This window comes from Fusarium oxysporum, chromosome 15 (genome assembly GCF_000149955.1).
Source record: "Fusarium oxysporum f. sp. lycopersici 4287 chromosome 15, whole genome shotgun sequence".
In the NCBI taxonomy this organism is placed as follows: Eukaryota; Fungi; Ascomycota; class Sordariomycetes; order Hypocreales; family Nectriaceae; genus Fusarium; species Fusarium oxysporum.
This window is the reverse complement of record NC_031000.1, coordinates 388,565-405,704: the sequence shown is the minus strand read 5'-3', so window position 1 is coordinate 405,704 and position 17,140 is coordinate 388,565. Positions and strand designations below refer to the sequence as shown.

The 17,140-nt window shown below is 49.9% G+C and overlaps 3 protein-coding genes across 4 annotated transcripts; 1 reads left to right on the top strand and 2 right to left on the bottom strand.

Annotated features, from left to right (window-relative positions):
* Positions 1 to 482: 482 nt before the first annotated feature.
* On the top strand, positions 483 to 846 carry FOXG_22564 (uncharacterized protein; the record flags this gene model as incomplete). Its single annotated transcript, XM_018402979.1, has 2 exons — positions 483 to 634; positions 731 to 846. Exons 1-2 carry the CDS (start codon positions 526 to 528, stop codon positions 844 to 846), a joined length of 225 nt encoding a protein of 74 aa, XP_018257486.1. The 5' UTR covers positions 483 to 525.
* A 1,191-nt stretch (positions 847 to 2,037) lies between these two features.
* FOXG_16720 (uncharacterized protein) lies at positions 2,038 to 3,962 on the bottom strand. The gene has a single exon (XM_018396739.1). It carries the CDS (start codon positions 3,517 to 3,519, stop codon positions 2,161 to 2,163), a length of 1,359 nt encoding a protein of 452 aa, XP_018257485.1. The 5' UTR covers positions 3,520 to 3,962; the 3' UTR covers positions 2,038 to 2,160.
* Positions 3,963 to 6,439: 2,477 nt separating this feature from the next.
* Positions 6,440 to 8,894, bottom strand: FOXG_16719 (uncharacterized protein). Of its 2 annotated transcripts, XM_018396738.1 has the most exons (4): positions 8,124 to 8,894; positions 7,722 to 8,021; positions 6,693 to 7,671; positions 6,440 to 6,639 (listed from the first exon to the last, which is right to left on the bottom strand). In XM_018396738.1, exons 3-4 carry the CDS (start codon positions 7,631 to 7,633, stop codon positions 6,621 to 6,623), a joined length of 960 nt encoding a protein of 319 aa, XP_018257484.1. In that variant the 5' UTR covers positions 7,634 to 7,671; positions 7,722 to 8,021; positions 8,124 to 8,894; the 3' UTR covers positions 6,440 to 6,620. The 2 variants fall into 2 exon arrangements, with proteins under 2 accessions (XP_018257484.1, XP_018257483.1); XM_018396737.1 differs by having other exon boundaries at positions 7,722 to 8,894.
* Positions 8,895 to 17,140: the final 8,246 nt, after the last annotated feature.

Below are 17,140 nucleotides of genomic sequence, written 5' to 3'. Positions count from 1 at the left end.
GCGTTGTATTCTTCCGCGTGTTATCGCGCGAGATTATTGGCTGACTCGATAATAGAGATTGGTTGCTGTTCAAAGATCGACGATGAGTTAGCGCGCGCAGCTCCTTCCGTGGCTGCAGCGCGGTGGCGGCGACAAGTGGTGAGGATGGTGTCTGGGCCATCCACCTGGGAACGGGCAAAACACCAATGGTGCCATTCACAGTCGCAGGGCTGTTCTGCAAGAGGGCTGCACGGGTTCCTCGGTTTAGATTAGCGGGAGTGTGGATCCCCATATCGAAGGGGTCTGGGGCGGCAGGGCGGGCTCGCTGTAGACGAAGCCATCGCCGCGGCTTGCGACTGCGCAAAGCGCAGATTGAGACGTTTTGTTGTGCAATTGTTAAGGATTTTGGTGTAGACAGAGCCACTTTCTTAACACTTGTATGCCAAGAAAGTGTGATGACAAAAGAAGGTGCGGAGCCGGAACAAATTGGTAATCCGGTAGTTCTAGGGTAGCCGCTCGCTGTGCAGGAAACATCAGATATATCAGATGTATAAACGCCTGTATCTGACGGCAGCCCTGAGTGGTGGTCAAGGAAGGTTGGCGCGACCGGGGGCTCGGCGCTGTGGTGTATGCGGCGATGCTGCTTTACTCTTATGTATGTTATGTTATGTATATTTTTCGTCCGGGGGGCCATCGGCCCCGAAAAGTCTCCTACTGGAGCACAAGACGTGTTGAGCTAAACTGTCTACAGTCGCTGCCGTACTGATCATCACTCAGGTCATCTGCAAGGCCTCTTGCGTCGGAGCCGTATACATGCTCGAGCTTTTCCTCTACGCATCCCCCCAAAAGGCGCATCTCTACCCGTAGCTGACCCTACAGTAGTTGTCGGTGAAGCACGTCCCACCGGACATCAATACAGCTAATCCTCGCAGAGCTTCCCTCCGGCAGCGTCTCCCATCTAGTTCATCCCAGCATATCATCGGCACAAAGGCGCATTACTCTCAAGAGGGCATCCCGTCAGCGGGAAGTCGAGGGGCACAGAGGCCGGAATGTCGCAGGCTCGCGAAGCCGAAATGTCGAGGTGAGAAGAAGTCGCAAATACCACGTATGAAATGGCGCCCGGGGGCGATGTCAAGAGCTTGCGAAGCTCAGTGTCGTTGAAGACACTCGTCACGAAGAAAGGTCAACTCTCTGAATCCCTTTCTTCTAGCAGCTGTTAAGGCCCCGTTGATCCCACAGTTGCTTTTGTTGCCATTTTGGCCTGTAAAAATTCTTTGCCCTAGCAGAGCGCTAACAGCGGGTGCCAAGGAAATTTTTTTTTTACAGGAGAGAGTTGATGCTGCTTTACTATGTATGTATGTATGTATGTGTATTTTTCGTCTGGGTGGCTGTAACGAAGCCAAATCTCCTACTGGAGCAAAAGACGTGCTGAGCTAGCTAGGTACAGGATACCCCGCTTCCTTCACCATCCAGCATACCAATGGCACAAAAGGTGCTGTATTTCTCAAGCCCGTCACCCGTCAGCGGGTTCGAGGGCAATCTATTGTCGAACTTTTTCCACCGACCAGAATTCTCTCGCGCATCACTACATCTGCTGACGCAGTCCACAATCTCCAGTAACCAAGTTGTAGCTCGTAGTCGACTGTCGCGGCGGCAGGGAAAAACCTCGGGAAGGGATCAGAGGCCGACGGTGCGGCTTGCCTTTAAAGGAGAAAAACCCATCGCAATCGGCGTCGTTGATCGGAAGGATGTCGCTACGAATGCCCGGGGCATCGCCCTCCGATATCTAAGGCGTTCTGGTTCTGAGGTGCCGCCATTAGATCCGACAAAGGTGTTGTCAGAGAAGGCGAACTCTCCAAAATTCCTTCTCTGAAAACTGCTGTTAGGGAGCCGATAGCGTCCCCGCAGTTTTTGTGTGGTCGCGTGGCCTGCAGAAAATCCCGCTCTTAGCACCGCACTAACAGTGCGTGCCAAGAAAGAATTTTTACAGGAGAGAGTTGGATGCTGCTTTACTCCTGTCAAGAATCCACAGATCCAGGGTAGCCTGGTCGCGAATGATAGGACAATAATACTGTTTCCTGCTTATGAGATGGTTACGTAGCAGATAACGTCAATTGAGATTATATAATATCGTTTCGTTAATCATAAAAGCTATAAAATATTTAGAGATGTCTATTGCGCTTACTCCTCAACAGGTAACTTAAGAACATCACTCCGAAAAGCAGGCCAGTATTGCTCGTTGATCCACGCCCTTAGACATTGCAACGAGATGAGTAATTTGTACGAGTCAAAAGCATTATATGTACTACCAAGGGGGAGCCGATGATACGTTGTCGACTTTCCTTCTTCGAGTGTAGATGCAACAAAGAACCAATCGTGGTCCTGGACAATAATACCAGCGAGAAACTCGATATCTTTGACGTGGTCTCGGAGTGCGCGCCACTGGGCAGAGTGCCAGGTGCAGATCTGAAGCAATGCCTTCTCCCAACTGACCTGACGCTTAGTCTCGATCGAGAGAGCGATGGGGTTCTTGCATAAATCTCCCCAATCGGTGTGGTTGATGGATAATCCCGGTCGCGTCCTGATCATCTCCTCTATCTTCTGCTGCTCAAGACTCGGTTTTGGGGGTTCGATACAGATGCAAAAATCGATGCATCTTGATGATGTGCCAAATGGCCTGTACTCCTGTATGATGTGCGCAGTAGTGCAGTATCTGTAATCGCTGACCGAAACATCATTGGCCTCTCGGAATGCAAAATCAAGAACACAACGATGTACTTCCATGTTCCAAGATGCTTCGCTGTGATGTCCAAACTGACACTTGGTCGCCCTCTTCAAGAGATTCCGGACAAATGCCGGCGAAGGAATCCGCCATTGACTCGTCTGCTTATCAGGATCATAAAACGCGAAATCTGGAAAGCCACGCAAGCTTTGTAACTCGGGCTTCAGCGTATCAGGTATAAGCGCAAATCCGTACCCGATGTTTACGAGCTGTTGGTGCAATGTCTGCAGCGAAGGTGGCAATTGATCGATGTAGTCGTCGAATTTGTACTCATCGAAGCCAGTCTCTTGTGTTGCGGCGAATCGAAGTTGTTTTGTGGGTGATGACGTGCCAGAGAGTGCGGAGGAAGACCCATATGATGTTGATGACTCGTGTGCTAAACTCGGGACTTTCTTCTTCAGCCCTCTTGACGAAGCCTTGGGTGTATCCTCGATAGCGTCAACTTCTCCGTCGGAGTGGACGGGTTCTTGGTCTTCGGTGGATGGTCTTCTGCGTTTCTTTGGCATTGAATGTCGGGTATTGCTGGGTTTTCGGGGTTTCGTGTCGCTTGCGAAGCGACCGGCGTGAGATGACTCAGATGGTGTTGGAATTCGATGATATTGACTGTCAAGGTCGGACTTGGTGTTGTTTATCTTGCGGCGCTTTCGCTGATGCGTTGAATCGGGAGCTGGATCGGATGTAGTTTCAACTGTGCTTAGCCAGGAGTAAATAAAGTCGTACTCGTCGTCGCGACTGTCTTGTATGCTGACGCTGGTCATTTCTTAAGATTGCGGATGCATATTGACTTGATCGATGATACAATAATAACAATGGGGATGACGACGATAAATAAGGCGGGGCTGCTAGTTGGTGGGGTGACGACATGACGGCGCGAGCTGATTGGTCTGCCAGGGACACTCATTGAGTTGCCTGAATCAGCCTAGCCTGACTATCTCATCACTATCTAATATACTCTCTTTCCTACCCAAATTGTGTGGAAACTCAAGTACTGCTGATTCTTGTTGCAACCTCCACGACCATGCTAAACAATCCGTCATAATATATCCTGGGGCAACCCGCAGTACAGTCACTTCATCCGGGCTCGGATTAATCCACACCTGAAGCGCCCAATGAAAAGAGCATTTAAATGTAATTTATGCACTGGACCATTTCAGCTTTGCTAGATACCTTTCACAGCCCCGGCCCATAAGGAATGCCTGGCAGCAGAGATTGATAATATGGCCCAAGCAACGAAGCCGGCGATGGCGGCGTTGCTTGGGCGTCATCCATGGGCAGAGCTCCTTGAGTATGAACTCAACAGCGGTATCATTCGACGAGGCGTTATCCAGCATGAAGTATCCGACCTGATCTCTGCCAACATAATATTCCCTTAACAATTCAAGAACCGCTGACCCAATATTCTCGCCAGTGTGTTCGCCGTACACGTCGTATACCCAAAACGGTAGTTTGTCGCTTGCGGCTTGCCGGCAGTGTCGATGCACATGGCGGTAACCCCAAGAACAGCGTAAGGGTTTGGCGAAGTCCAGAGATCAAAGGAAATGGAGATTCTACTCCTCGCTTGCCGGAGGTCCTCCCTGAGCCGTTGCTTTTTCGACCTAAAGGCATCCATAACCCAACTTCGGATAGTTTTCGCTGCTTTTGGGAGATGACTGAGAAGCGCCGGGTTTAAAAGAATAATAGCTCTCGGAAATACTGGTTTTCAAATTGAAAGAAAGCGATGTGGCAATACACGATCCAACGAACCAGGAGCTCTTTGAACTTTTCAATTGAGTCTTTCTGGAATGCTTGTGTATAATGTTTATGAAGAACATCCATGGTAAAAAGTGAACGGTCTAGAGTGGCGTAACGACCCTCTGTAAGCTGAATGATCTTCCAGAACGGTTGAAGGAATGCGCGCGTTTCCCCTAGAGCACTCCACTCATCAGGCGTCAGGTAGTCATCTCGCAAATCCTGGTAATGCTTCTTCTGGTACCACTGAACATAGCTCTGAAGATTGAGCGTGGTGTCCAGCAGGCAGTGTGGGAAATAGGCGGTCCATAATGGGCTCCTGGACTGGACCGCTCATTTAAGGCCCATATTGTTAGGTGAGTAAATAGTGCAAGCTGATTGGTTGAGCTTGGTGGAAAATATGATTGTTTGGCCAGCCTACATACCTTCGAAATCTATAAAGCAGACATTGCAGAGTAAAAATTTGGCCGTATGGTTGTGCAGGCAGATGCTGAAGCATAACTAAGCACTACAACACCGAAACTTCATCGCCATACCAAGTTTTGGTCCGACCTTGGTACCAGTCCAGTTAAGGCAGGCGGTCCAGCCAGGGTGTCTGGACTGGACCGAACCGCCTATTTCTCACACTGCCAGCAGGAGAAACCATGAGTTCCACCGTGTATCGTTGTCGAGCCCCAGCGATCTTCCTGCGCGCTTCTTGAATTCATTCCATCGATAGTCGTTTTCGCGCATGTGAATCGATATGTTGTGCACCTTTCCAAGAGGCCCAAGCCGCCGCCATCTTTGCGCCCTTTGTGGTTTGATCCTTTCAGAAAAATCAGTGCCAAAAGCCGATTCATCGGCGTCTTCGATATGCTCCAAAGCCGCTCGAGCAGCCTCTTTTGAGTCTATAAAAAGGAAAGCCTGAACTGCCAGGTTCACTATATGGCCGTGGCACCGGATTCTACGGGTCTTGGCTTCCCAGTCAACGCCCTTCTCCTGGAGATAATTGCCGAGTAAGCGGCATAATTTGTCGTTTGATCCGTGATTATCACCAGTGTGGAATCCCACTTTATTCCAGATATTATAATCCTCGAGCACGTGCTGAAGGAGCTTCCATTGTTCGGCACCACCGTGACTACCCGGCCCGTCAAGACCTGGCAACTCCGACAAAGCTAATAGTGCCTGCAGCGCTTCCTTTGCATCCGGATCTACAAATTTGACGCATATCCCAAGGAAGGCTTTGTGATTTGGAGCAGACCACACGTCAGCAGAGATGAAGTTTCCATGGTGTAGATTGCAATTTTCTTCGCAACATGTCTTTGTGCACACAGAAGGAATTGGAGACAAGCTTCTGTATGGAGCCGTGAGAAAGGCTGATGAGGTCATCTGCCGCAGCATTGACTGCAGAAATGAGCGCAGGAGCTCTGCCCAAGAACTGCAGTTGTAAGAGAGATTACGGACAGTCACGAGCTGAATAAGTGTCTCCAACGCTGCTTTGTGATTGATGGCATGTCTCAGAGTTTCTTCTCGTTTTGCCAGTTGCTTTGCAGCATGCACCTCGCCGGCCTTGGCGAAAGCATCCTGAATAAGACGGTCACGCCGTTCTTTAATCGGATGTTCATGGGCTTCCAGCTCAATGCCGTGTATCTTGAGCAGATGATTTCGAAATGTCGTTGAAACGGTCGTGGAGTAAGTCAGACTTACACAATGCATACAGTAGTAAATCTTCTCATTTTTGCGACCGCAACGAGATGGCTCCGAATTGGGGGGTTCACGGGCGTGTGCCCAAGTATTTGCGGTCGTTTTGCGCTTTCGAGCCATGCGCTCTTGGACATCGCCGCTTGAGAATCGAGGGTTCGTGCTGAAGATTGAGGAAGAGCACAATTCGCTTGCGGACACTATAACCCCGCAGGGTTAGTGGAAGTGGACGTCATCAGCGAGGACATACGCAGCGTCCCTACACAGTGATGTTGGAATTAAAGAAAGAGTGGAGAGTTGGAAAATCGCCCCTGAACGGGATTACTACAAGGATCAAATTTTTTCCGCCGTATTGCCATACTTATGGAATACGACATCCCCGTATGGATAGAAAGCCTGACCGAGGGTCCGGATATCATCAAGCTCAGCCGGTGGTGTTTAGCGAGACGTGTTATGCCCCTCCTCGAGGTCTAGAGAAATGGTAAGCAAACAAAACTAATCAGCTAGTATAAGCAGCACTTACGCATTCTTGAATTTGCATATTCTGCCAAACTTCTCACACTGAACACAGCGGGGATATTCGGGGTCACATTTGATCTTCTTCTCGCGACATGTTACGCAAGCAATCGCAAGTCGTTTTCTGGGCTTGCCAGCCTTGGTGACACCCCAGTGAGCGTTCACTGCTTCCCCATCAATCACTGTCTTGCAGTGACTGCCATCGTCGTAGAAATAGCACATTCCCTCTCCAGGTACTTCCGCGGCCCTTACGAATTGGGGCAATAAGTGTGTTCCAGTCCAGATCTTGGGGCCTAGTCCGTCCTTTGAGGGAACGCCCTCAGTCGCCGTTGTGCTGGGTGTTGGTAGTGGAATCCGGGCGCTTTGGGGAGACCTTTGGTCGTTATAAGTGGGAACCACGCGTTCCTTGGGGCTGGGAAAGTGCAGTCGAAACTGATCCTGGGGTGGCCGTATGGAACTATCTCGAGATCCTAGAGAGTACTCAGGTCGTTTCTCCTGGTGTACTGACCATCTACCCGACTGTCCTTCAGCGACGGACTTTTGGCGGGCATGCTCGCCATCGTGGAACCTAGGCGACGCTGAGCCAGACCAAGACCGTGGGAGAGCATGAAATGGCTGTCGTTCAGCTTCGAACTTGTTGTCGTAGGTGCTTCGAGGTTGCGATATGGAAGGCGACAGGGTGGGCGGGAAGTAAGATGTTGAATGATGCCGATCGCCAGGTGGTGCACGAGTGCGACCCAGAGGAGATGTAGCAGAGTAAGAGTTGTTGTGTTCTGAAAGAGGCGAGTGTGTTGGTCGACCAGCCACCGGAGGTCCAAAGATACTACTTAATGAAGGAAGCTGTTGTCGAGTAGCAGCTTGGGTGGCCGACTCTGGCCTAGTCTGCTCGCCATTCATCTTCTGGTCAGCAGGCATGTCTGTTGTTAGAGACTTATCATAGTTGTTCATTGATGGTGAAGTAGGCGTAGGTGAGATCCAAGGTCGATCTGCAGATGATGAGTTAGTAGAGTAGGATGATGCGCCTGGGCTCACCAACTCTGGAGGGGTATTTGGGAAAACCAAACGAGGACGAGAATCTATGCTAGGTAAGACACCCATTGAGAGAAATGCTCGATGTGGCTCGAGAGGCAGCAAAAGAGCATAACTGAAGCTGAAGAATCACTGCCAAGGAAGAAAGCCCGAGGTCGACCAAACCAGCACGGAACGGTTTGGTGGGGGGGGGGGTTTCAGTAATTATCTATCCCCCTTGGATCGGACACAATTATTACGCCAGCAGCGCGACTCTTTTGGGGCCAGTGTTGTTAAGACAGGCCACCGTAAAAGACGCGGCGGTACCCTAATACGGATAGTTCAAGATCAGGAACAAGCTGGTCTAGGAAAGGAAAGGAAAGGAAAGGAAAGGAAAGGAAAGGAAAGGAAAGGAAAGGAGGGGATGTACCCATCCTAACACGGCTCAGACTGCAGGGAAGGTTGAGCGTGATGGTTCAAGGCTAAGAGAACAATGCCACGGTCGTCGGCCGATTCATAAAGCGAACCAGAATTCAAGACACAGCGCGAAGAAAGGGGGGAAATAGAAGAAGCCAATTCAAAGGATAGCAGGATGGCCAAGTGATATACGTAGAAGAGTTTTTGACGACAAGCACTGGCTTGACCTTGACTGGCGATGGTCGCTAACCGCGACGTTAATGACCGAAGCGCCTCCGCGTGGAGCGGCGTGAGCGTCGACAATTTCTGCCAGATATGGCCTTGGCTTCTTAGATTTGCGACAAGACGGATCAAAGAACGTCCAACGGAGGCGTGCAGCCCCCGGCGCCTTTTGGGAGTGGTGCCGTCACCCACGCCTGTGGTGCGGTGAATATCTGTGGCCTTATTTGCATGGGACATGATGGGCCTGGGCTGGATAACTTGCGGATACATGACGTGGGAGCCAACCCGACGGCTCTCTTACTCCATGTCCAGCACCGGTGCTTGACGATGATCCTACAGTACATGACTCTACCCCACAAGCAGATGTTTCATCAGGAATAGGCCCTTGAATCCGCCCGTAAGCGATTTTTCGCTCAACTACCTACAGTGGGGGCAAAAAGTATTTGCAGTTGTGCAGGTAGGTCTCATGCTCGGAAGCTAGTCTGGGGTATCTCATAAGGTTCTCTGTACCTAATTGCTAACGAAACTTATCCTGTCATTCTAGTAGTTAATACCTGAGGTTAGGTAAGCTACTAACTAGAGCAGCTGGAGGCTCTCAACGCGACTTACACACCTGCCAATACTTTTTGCCCCCCCCCCCCCCCCCCCCAAAAATGTAAAAGCCAGGGTGGGGGTCTGGGAAAGTGGAGCCCAACTCGACCGTGCGAGTGATCTGTGCCGCTACCTTCCTCAGTTCACCAGCCTCCACGCTTACTGTCGCTCGGTAATTTGCACAGTCTCCAATGAGGCAGGACTAAGACTACGTGGGGATACTCTCAATTTACAAGGTTTAGTAGAAGACGAAGATCCAAGTGCTCAATACTGTACAGTATCGTACAAGTTGAGTGGCATGTCTTTTCTATGTTCTGCCCCCACCCTCCACCCCAGTCGGGTGTTTTCGGGGAACTTCTTATTTCGAGAACAAAGGCTCACAGTCACTGAACCTGCAGGTTTACGTGCTTCCTATCCGGCCCTGCCTTGCCATGAGCTGCTTCGGGATCGATTATGTAACAAATACTAATATGGAACCCAGTTGGGGCAATTTACTCACATGTGCGATTGAGCTTTGGGTGATTGGGTTGTTTCACGAATGGGGGAGTAAAAGTTAATACGTACTAGTTTTACGCTAAATCTTTAACAGGTAAGGCTACGTGGAAATGGCGGCCACAATTAAGCAGGGATAGACATTGGGCCCAAACCTGTCGGAATGGAGCTCAATCCCTTCTTAATAGCAGCCTAAGTCAATCATCCCATCGCCTCCACTAGCAGTTTCTCAGTAGTTACATGGCTAGTCATGCCATCGATGATCTTGATGTTGATACTACAGCGCTGTACAGATGCAGCGGACCTTCTTCTCCGTCTGTGTTTTCCATGAAAGGCTATACCTGGGGAGCTGTCATTCTGAGACGAAAGGGCATGTCTGTTCAAAATTTCCACATCTTGGACACTTGCGATCACTAGGCATATAATGTTATGACAGAGCTCACAGAAACGGAAATCATTATGCGGCGTCACTAACTTCATGATTTGAAGGGGCGGGACACCAGTTGAGGAGGGTGGTTAGAGATCAAACTAAGCCACAGTGACCTAATTAGCCACCGTGATCCAGAGGTACCACCATCTGTTTCACAGACAGACTCAGCGTCAAGGTCAGCCTACTTGAAATCCCCTGGGCCTCTTTTCTGAGGGTACAGTGGGGTGCAAAAAGCATTCGCACCCCCTAGCTGTGGGGCCACCCAACCTAGCCCGATTTGGACTGCGTTTTTCTACGCTGCTTTTGCAGGTCACTCTCTTGCTTACAACAACACCATAACGATGCCTCGAGGCAAGGAATTATCGCCATCTTTACAGTCTCGCATTTGCGAATTACGGCGTGCCGGCTATAGCTGGAGAGAGCTTTATCACAGGTTTTCAGAAATCCCAAAAATAACGGTCCGGTCGACCGTTAAACACGAAGAAAAACGCGGCCCTGATAATTGCACTTTGCCCCGCCCCGGCGCGCCTCGAAAACTCACGGAAGAGCAACGCGATCAGATATACGATGCCGTTACAACCGATCCACATGTAACGATGAGGGATTTGCTTGACTCCGTTGATAATGCTGTTAAAGTGCGGTCTTTACGATACCTTCTATGCGAGATGAATAAGAGGAAATGGATACAGAGAAAACGCGTGGCCCTGACGTCGCTACAGGCTCGCAAAAGGCTCGATTGGGCCATACGATATCAGGGTATCGTCACAGATCCCGTACGCCATTAGTGCCTCTCGTCGGCGACGTCAACGCCGTAGGCATCTATTAGGTATACAGCTTTATCCTGCCGTGGTTCCTTCAGTCAGGCGATATCTTCATGCATGACAATGCCTCTGTGCATACGGCCCAATTCGTCAGGTCCCTGCTAGAAGTCCTAGGGGTCGATTTGATGGCTTGGCCGCCGTATTCGCCTGATTTGAACCCTATAGACAATCTGTGGGCATTGATGAAGGCCGAGATCTATCGGTTACACCCGGAACTGACGTACGCGAAGGATACAGTCACTACACAACATGCCTTAGTCTCAGCCGCGGTGGAAAGCTTGGGATAACCTCGAAGAAAGGATCTTACAATGCCGAACCGCGTTAACGCTCTAATTGCTGCAGAAGGCTGGTACACAAAGTACTAAAGCTGTTCTAGGTGATGTTATTACGTTGAAAATACAAGCTTAAAGCGGCACCTTTGACCATAGCTCGATCCGGCTAGACGAGATACCCCTGAGCAAAGGGGGATGCGAATACTTTTTGCACCACACTGTCTCAAAACAAGGCTCATTCACCGACAGGTGATGGAACTGGACGTTATCTTTGAATTGATATTAGTGGAAAGACATATTACCCGGCGAAACACGATCTTTTGAACTTTCGGGCTGAAGCCGACTGTAGCATGTGAACCATCTGCAATCTACCCCCGGGATCGGGAAGTGAATGTCAGGGTGAAGTAGTCGACGATCCGAGCACACACATCGGTGATGCCAACATGACGCAAACCCAAGAGAGGCTTGCAACGTCCTCCAATCAGGACCAGGTCGTCGCACTGCCCTGATTTGCCACATCTCACCAGCTAAACTACTAACAAGGTTACAGTCAACGCGATGTAGGTCATAGCGGAAGGCTTGGGAGAGACTTTTTTTTTGGGTCGTCTCCTGCTGCTTGCTATTTTGCTCCATGAGCGCTTCCTTCAGCCATTTCAGTGATCCACGTCTCCTCGTTCAGTTGTACGTAATCCTCCCTCATACGTCGACCCTACTGAGCCGGACCGAGTCAAAAGTGTTGGGACTTCTATCACCACCTAAAATAGGTGGAAGAGAAGGTACCTTGAATTTCCCGCATTTGGATTGGCTCTACCCCACTTGAGTGACCTATGCGAAGGGCTATGCCAGTCAAAGGGATAGTAGTTTTAGGCTATAAAGATACCTATCCCTTTGAGTGCCACAGCCCTTAGGAAGGTCACTCGCCCCACTCAACTTAGTCATAAGGTTAGTACGTGCAGGGTACCAGAAGTTCGTAAGAGATTTGCCAAGTCTGTAAGGTAGCCCTTTGTAACAATCAAAACTGCTGGGACTTTTACCATCATACAAATTAGTATGTGTGGAAAAGTACCGTTAGTTTCATTTATCTTCATTGGCTCTATACCCCTGTCGTGACCCCGCCTAAGGGCTGTGGCACTCAAAGGGATAAGGATACCTAAAGAAAGTCTCTCTTTTTATCTCTGTTTTTATCCTTATAAGTTATATATATGACTAGAAGAAAACACCCAGGCAAAGTAGCTTAGATAGTTGATACTACTCCAGTGAAAACCCTTACCACTGAGTCTTATGTTCCCTGTGTTGTTTAACCTTGCACTTAGCCAACTTCTCTTATCGCTTTAAAATATATGAAAGTCAATGTATGTCTGCGAACTACAGTAAGGTGCGGGTCCACCGTCAGTAATCCTTCATTGTATGTTTGTGGAAAATGCCCAAAAGTGGACTAACCGTGGCGCACGCACAGTCTACCGCTCTTGTTATTCACTAACAGTATCAAGATGGGTATTGATGATCAAAAGCGAACATGAATTATGGCCAAGGCCGGACATTCAAAAAATTGAAAATCAAGGCTAACCCCCCCAGGAGCGAAGCAGCCAGAAGAGAGTCGTAAGACGGGTCATCGATGCCTGGAGGCCGAGATTCCTAGATGCAATACAATACAAGTCTATTACGCCCGGTAGGACAACGCCCAAAGGGCTCTGAAGCTAAAGATACATACACTTCGCTAGTTATTGCCTTGCTCTCGCCAAGCCCATACAATTCTCACCTTGTTCCTTCCAGTCTAGTCATTGCTTTCCTTCTTAGTCCTCGTGAGTGTTAGTAGTAGCAGGTCAACTTGAAGCCCAATCCCTCCAAGTGTTCAGTTTCCTATCTTCGGCGGCTGAAGCGGTGCCTGCTGTTGACTATTTGAGGGCGTCGTGGGTTATCGGTTAGTGTTGATAAAATGTTGCTAGGTGAGTGGTGTTCCTGTCATCTCTGTTCTAGGCGACCTGTAGCGATCGCGAATCTGATTGTGGCTCGTACTGCGTCCATGTTTGGCGTCCATTCCTGACCGTCTAATGCTGCCTTACCTCCTAGATGAAAAGGGAGGTTGCCGCGTTTCTCATTCGTACACTGAAACATCTCTTTGCGTTGTGTCGTCCATTTCACGCATCGAAAGAGGAAATGCTCTACCGTTTCCTTTGCCCGCCTACATGGGCACTCATCCGTCGGTGCTGCCCTGATCTGATATAAATAGCCGTTCAGTCGCGCCATTCCGGTTCTAAGCTGCACCAGCACGCTGGCTTCTTTCTATGATAACTGGTTGTATAGTAGGCGGGTATGTTTACCAGGCAGAGCTGAGTTGACCTTCCTCGAATGCCTGCCAACTCCTTCTGGCAACTTCCTCTCGCTTTGCAAATCTGCTCTTGTTCGACTGAGAATTGTAGTCTTTGCTTTGGTAACTCCTTTTTGCGGCGTGATGTATGGCTCTGTTGTATGACGGGCCGACATCTTGGCTGTCTTTTGAATGTTGAGCTTACTATTAGAGGATAGCCAGATGATATTGACTTTGTTGCTGTTTCCTCGGAGCTTCTCTATAGTAATATATATCTCTCGGATGTGCCCTTGGCCTGACTGCTGGCGTGGGTTACCTATAGCCTGGGCTGCAGATCTGTTACTCGTTAAAATAATAATAACTTGATACCTTATCTCTGGCAGATAGCCGAGGCCATGAGTAATCGCTGCTAGTTCGGCTGTGTAGGGGTTGTGTTCTTCCCTCGTACCTAGGGTGACTGAAAAGGTTTCGCTGATCTTGCCGGCTCTTGCCACGGATATGGGGATTCTGATAGTTCCTCTTATGCCGACCAGATTATTTCTTGCGGAGCTGCTTGTCGCTATCCTGACCGCCCATCCTGCTTTGGCTAGCTCTTTGATCTTGTTTTCTTCTTCTTCTCCTTGACTATTCAGTATGACTTGTAGGCGTGCCTCCCGCGGAGCGAGGGTGAATGGCTGAATGACTTCCATGGTATCCTTCGGTAACTCTCTGCATATATCCGCGATGCGCCTGAGAGGAGATATGAAGCGCCTGAAGGCTTTGGTTCCTCGTAGGAGATTCCGGACCGGGTTGGTCCGCGGCAGCGTGTGTATGTCTACCCAAAGCTTGCTTCCTCGTCTCCAGAACCTTTCTTGGATGGTCGCTATGTGGGCTTCAGCTTCGGCCACTCCTGTCGCCACGCTTGTAAAGGATCCTATGATTGCTTGTGCTCCTATCCTTTGTACTCGATGGATCGCATACGCCGATACTGTTTTGCACGCATGCATCCAGACGTTGGAAGCATAGTCCACCACAGGGGCTACCATGGCTGTAAAAAGCTGCCTCGTTGTCGAGGGAGCCATTCCTTTCAGTCGTTTCAGTTCCATCGCAGCTCCTAAACCCTTCGTTGCTGCCCTTGCGATGTGTTGCTTGTAGTGAAGCCGTGAGTCCATGATGACCCCCAGGATTTTGACCTGATCCTTCGGAAAGACTCTCTCACCCTTAATAGTGAATGGTTCTGAGTCTACTCTGCCTGTGTACCTGGTGAAATGTATGATCGCCGTCTTTTCCGCCTCAAACGTCGCACCGCTGCGTCTCTCCCAGTCAAGAGCTTTGTCAATTATTGCTTGTATCCCTCTCCGGTTGCTTTGGGCTGTCGGTCCCGATACCCACGCCGTGTAGTCGTCGACGAAGGCGATGGCACCACCATTCCTATCGATCTGAGTCTGCACTAGATCTGCGTTGAAAAATAGAAACAGTATCGGCGGCAAGGGCGACCCCTGCGGAAGTCCTGCTTGTGGTAGGGGTCGGCTTTCGGAACTTTGGACATTAATTACAATGGTTGCAGTTCGCTCTGAACAAAAGGCATCGATCCAGCGCAAGAGACCCTCGGGGATCCCTCTCGCCTTCATCCACTGCAGCAACCTCTCTTTGCACACACCATTGTATGCGCCTTTCACGTCAAAACTGACGAGGCTCACGACATGGCGTGAACGCCAAGCCGAGAAGATGTGCTCTTGTAGAAGTACGAGGGCTTGCTCCGCTGACCGCTGCTTGCGCGCACCGATGTGGTTGGTCGGAAGAAGTCCACGAGTCTCCACCGCGTGGGAGATTCTCTCGGCGACGACCGATTCCAGCACCTTACCCAACGTGGCGAGAAGCGAGATCGGCCTCCACGCTTTCGCGATCGTATAATCATCCTTACCTGGCTTCTTGAGTGGGATGATTCGAGCATGTCTCCACTGGTCTGGTATCACGCCTTCCTTCAGTGATGCCTGAAAGATGGCGAGGACGTCGTGTTTCACCGAGGGCCAGACTTGCTTCCAGACGATCGCTGGTAGCCCATCTTCTCCTGGTGCCTTCCATGATTTTGTCGCCCACAGTTGACGTTCCACTTCTTCCAAAGTCAGGTCGGGCATCGTTACTGGGGCTCTCTGTTGTCGCGGTCCTTCGTCTTCGATAGTGTTTGGCAATGGCGGGAAGAACTTGGCTAGCAGTTCTTCGGCTTGCTCTTTATGGCTCGTTGTTGCTGTTCCGTCTGCCCGAACAAATTGGGGCACTTTTCCAAAAGCTGCCTTATCCCCAGACTTCATGTATTTGGCTGCTTTCCAGATGCTGTTGTTATCCGCCAGAAACTCCTTCCAGTGATTGTTCTTCCGCTGCCGTATGGCATCATGGTATTGCTTCGCCGCAGCCTTTGCCGTAATTTCCAGACCTTTAACATTCTGCCCCGCACGCCTTACGGCTCGGGCTCGATTTCTCCAGTATGTGTATACATGCCGCAGCTGTGTGAGGTCATGGGTCCACCACCGCTTTGCGTATGGTGACGGCTTGGCTCTGGGTGTCAGTGCCTGGACCGCATCCAAGACCGCCGACATCAATCTATCCTTTTTCTGCTGCTCCGTATTCCCCAGTGGCCTGCTCCTCAGCGTGCCTGTGATCCTGCTATTAATCTCTTTCCAGGGTGCATTCTTAAAGAGCAGTCTTTCTTCCTGTTTCAGCACTGGGACCGAAATGTCGAACACCGTCTCTATCGTGCGATGGTCCGATCCGTGCTCCGTACCATGTATCGCGCATTTGATGTCTGCGTCCGCAAGCTCTTCGGAAGCCAGAGCCAAGTCAATGGTTGTTTCGTAGTCTCCGCTTTGCCACGTCTTTGTGCCCCGGCGAAGGAGGCTCCTAAGCATGAAATCGTTCATCAAGTCAATGATCGGATCCGCCTCGCCCTGTTTCTCCACTGATATATCGTCTCCGCTCCACATCTGGTCGTACATTCCATGTACTGGCTCACAGAACATGCCATCACTTCACTTTCCAAATATTGTTGTAAAGCATTGTTAGTGATGACACCGTGGCAATGCCTCGAAAGTCTAAGCCGACGAAGTGAAACACAACTGCGAGACGTTGTTCTCAAGCGCCCTTGTTACAGCAAATAACTTTCCTTTACGTATTGCATGCAGTCAAGATGGTAAGATACAATGACCGCGTAAGCCGGGACGCCGGCTTTAGGGTTCACTGTTGATCCAGGAAGACCATGGCATCCCGATGGTTGACGCGTTTCCCTAGATGCAGATCACCTGCAAGGAAGGGATAAGCCAGAGTAGAACGATCATTAAAGCAGTTTAGTTAATCGTCGGTGTTTCTACGACGCGCGATAAAGGAATAGGCTCTAACGCTCGAGAGGTGTAAGATGACGAGAAGGCCGCTACCGCCTCCAACAAGATCAGTCAGACCAGGATGGTCACCCCCTTCACGTCTGAGAGAAATAACACTGGGTTCGTAGCGGTACGCTTCGCAAACATATGCAAGACCATAACCGGCGCGATTATTTCCTGGATCACGCACAGCCACTACTCAAACTACATCTGTATTGTCTGGAGATCTACATATTCAGCGACAAGATCAACAGCTACTTCAAGAAACAAGACCACATGCTGAGCACATACCTAATTGTATTAGTAACGGTACTTGGCAGGATTCTCTTAATATAACGTGGAATGAGCTTATCAATTGGATTGAGACTGAACTGAGGTGCTATTATGCAATTTCATCTCGGTCAAGATGCTGATTTAGTGAATCTTGACGATACTCCTCCTCGCTTGAGGCACGCGAGCTTGGCCACCAAGTCCCTGATGTTTTAACCAAAGGATTTGAGAGCGTCCTCAATGCCCAAATTAACCTATCAGAACTTTTTAA

Bases quoted from the DNA above. Each gene is read 5' to 3' on its own strand.
- FOXG_16720 (XM_018396739.1), bottom strand. From the start codon at position 3,519: ATGACCAGCGTCAGCATACAAGACAGTCGCGACGACGAGTACGACTTT.
- FOXG_16719 (XM_018396737.1), bottom strand. From the start codon at position 7,633: ATGAACAACTATGATAAGTCTCTAACAACAGACATGCCTGCTGACCAG.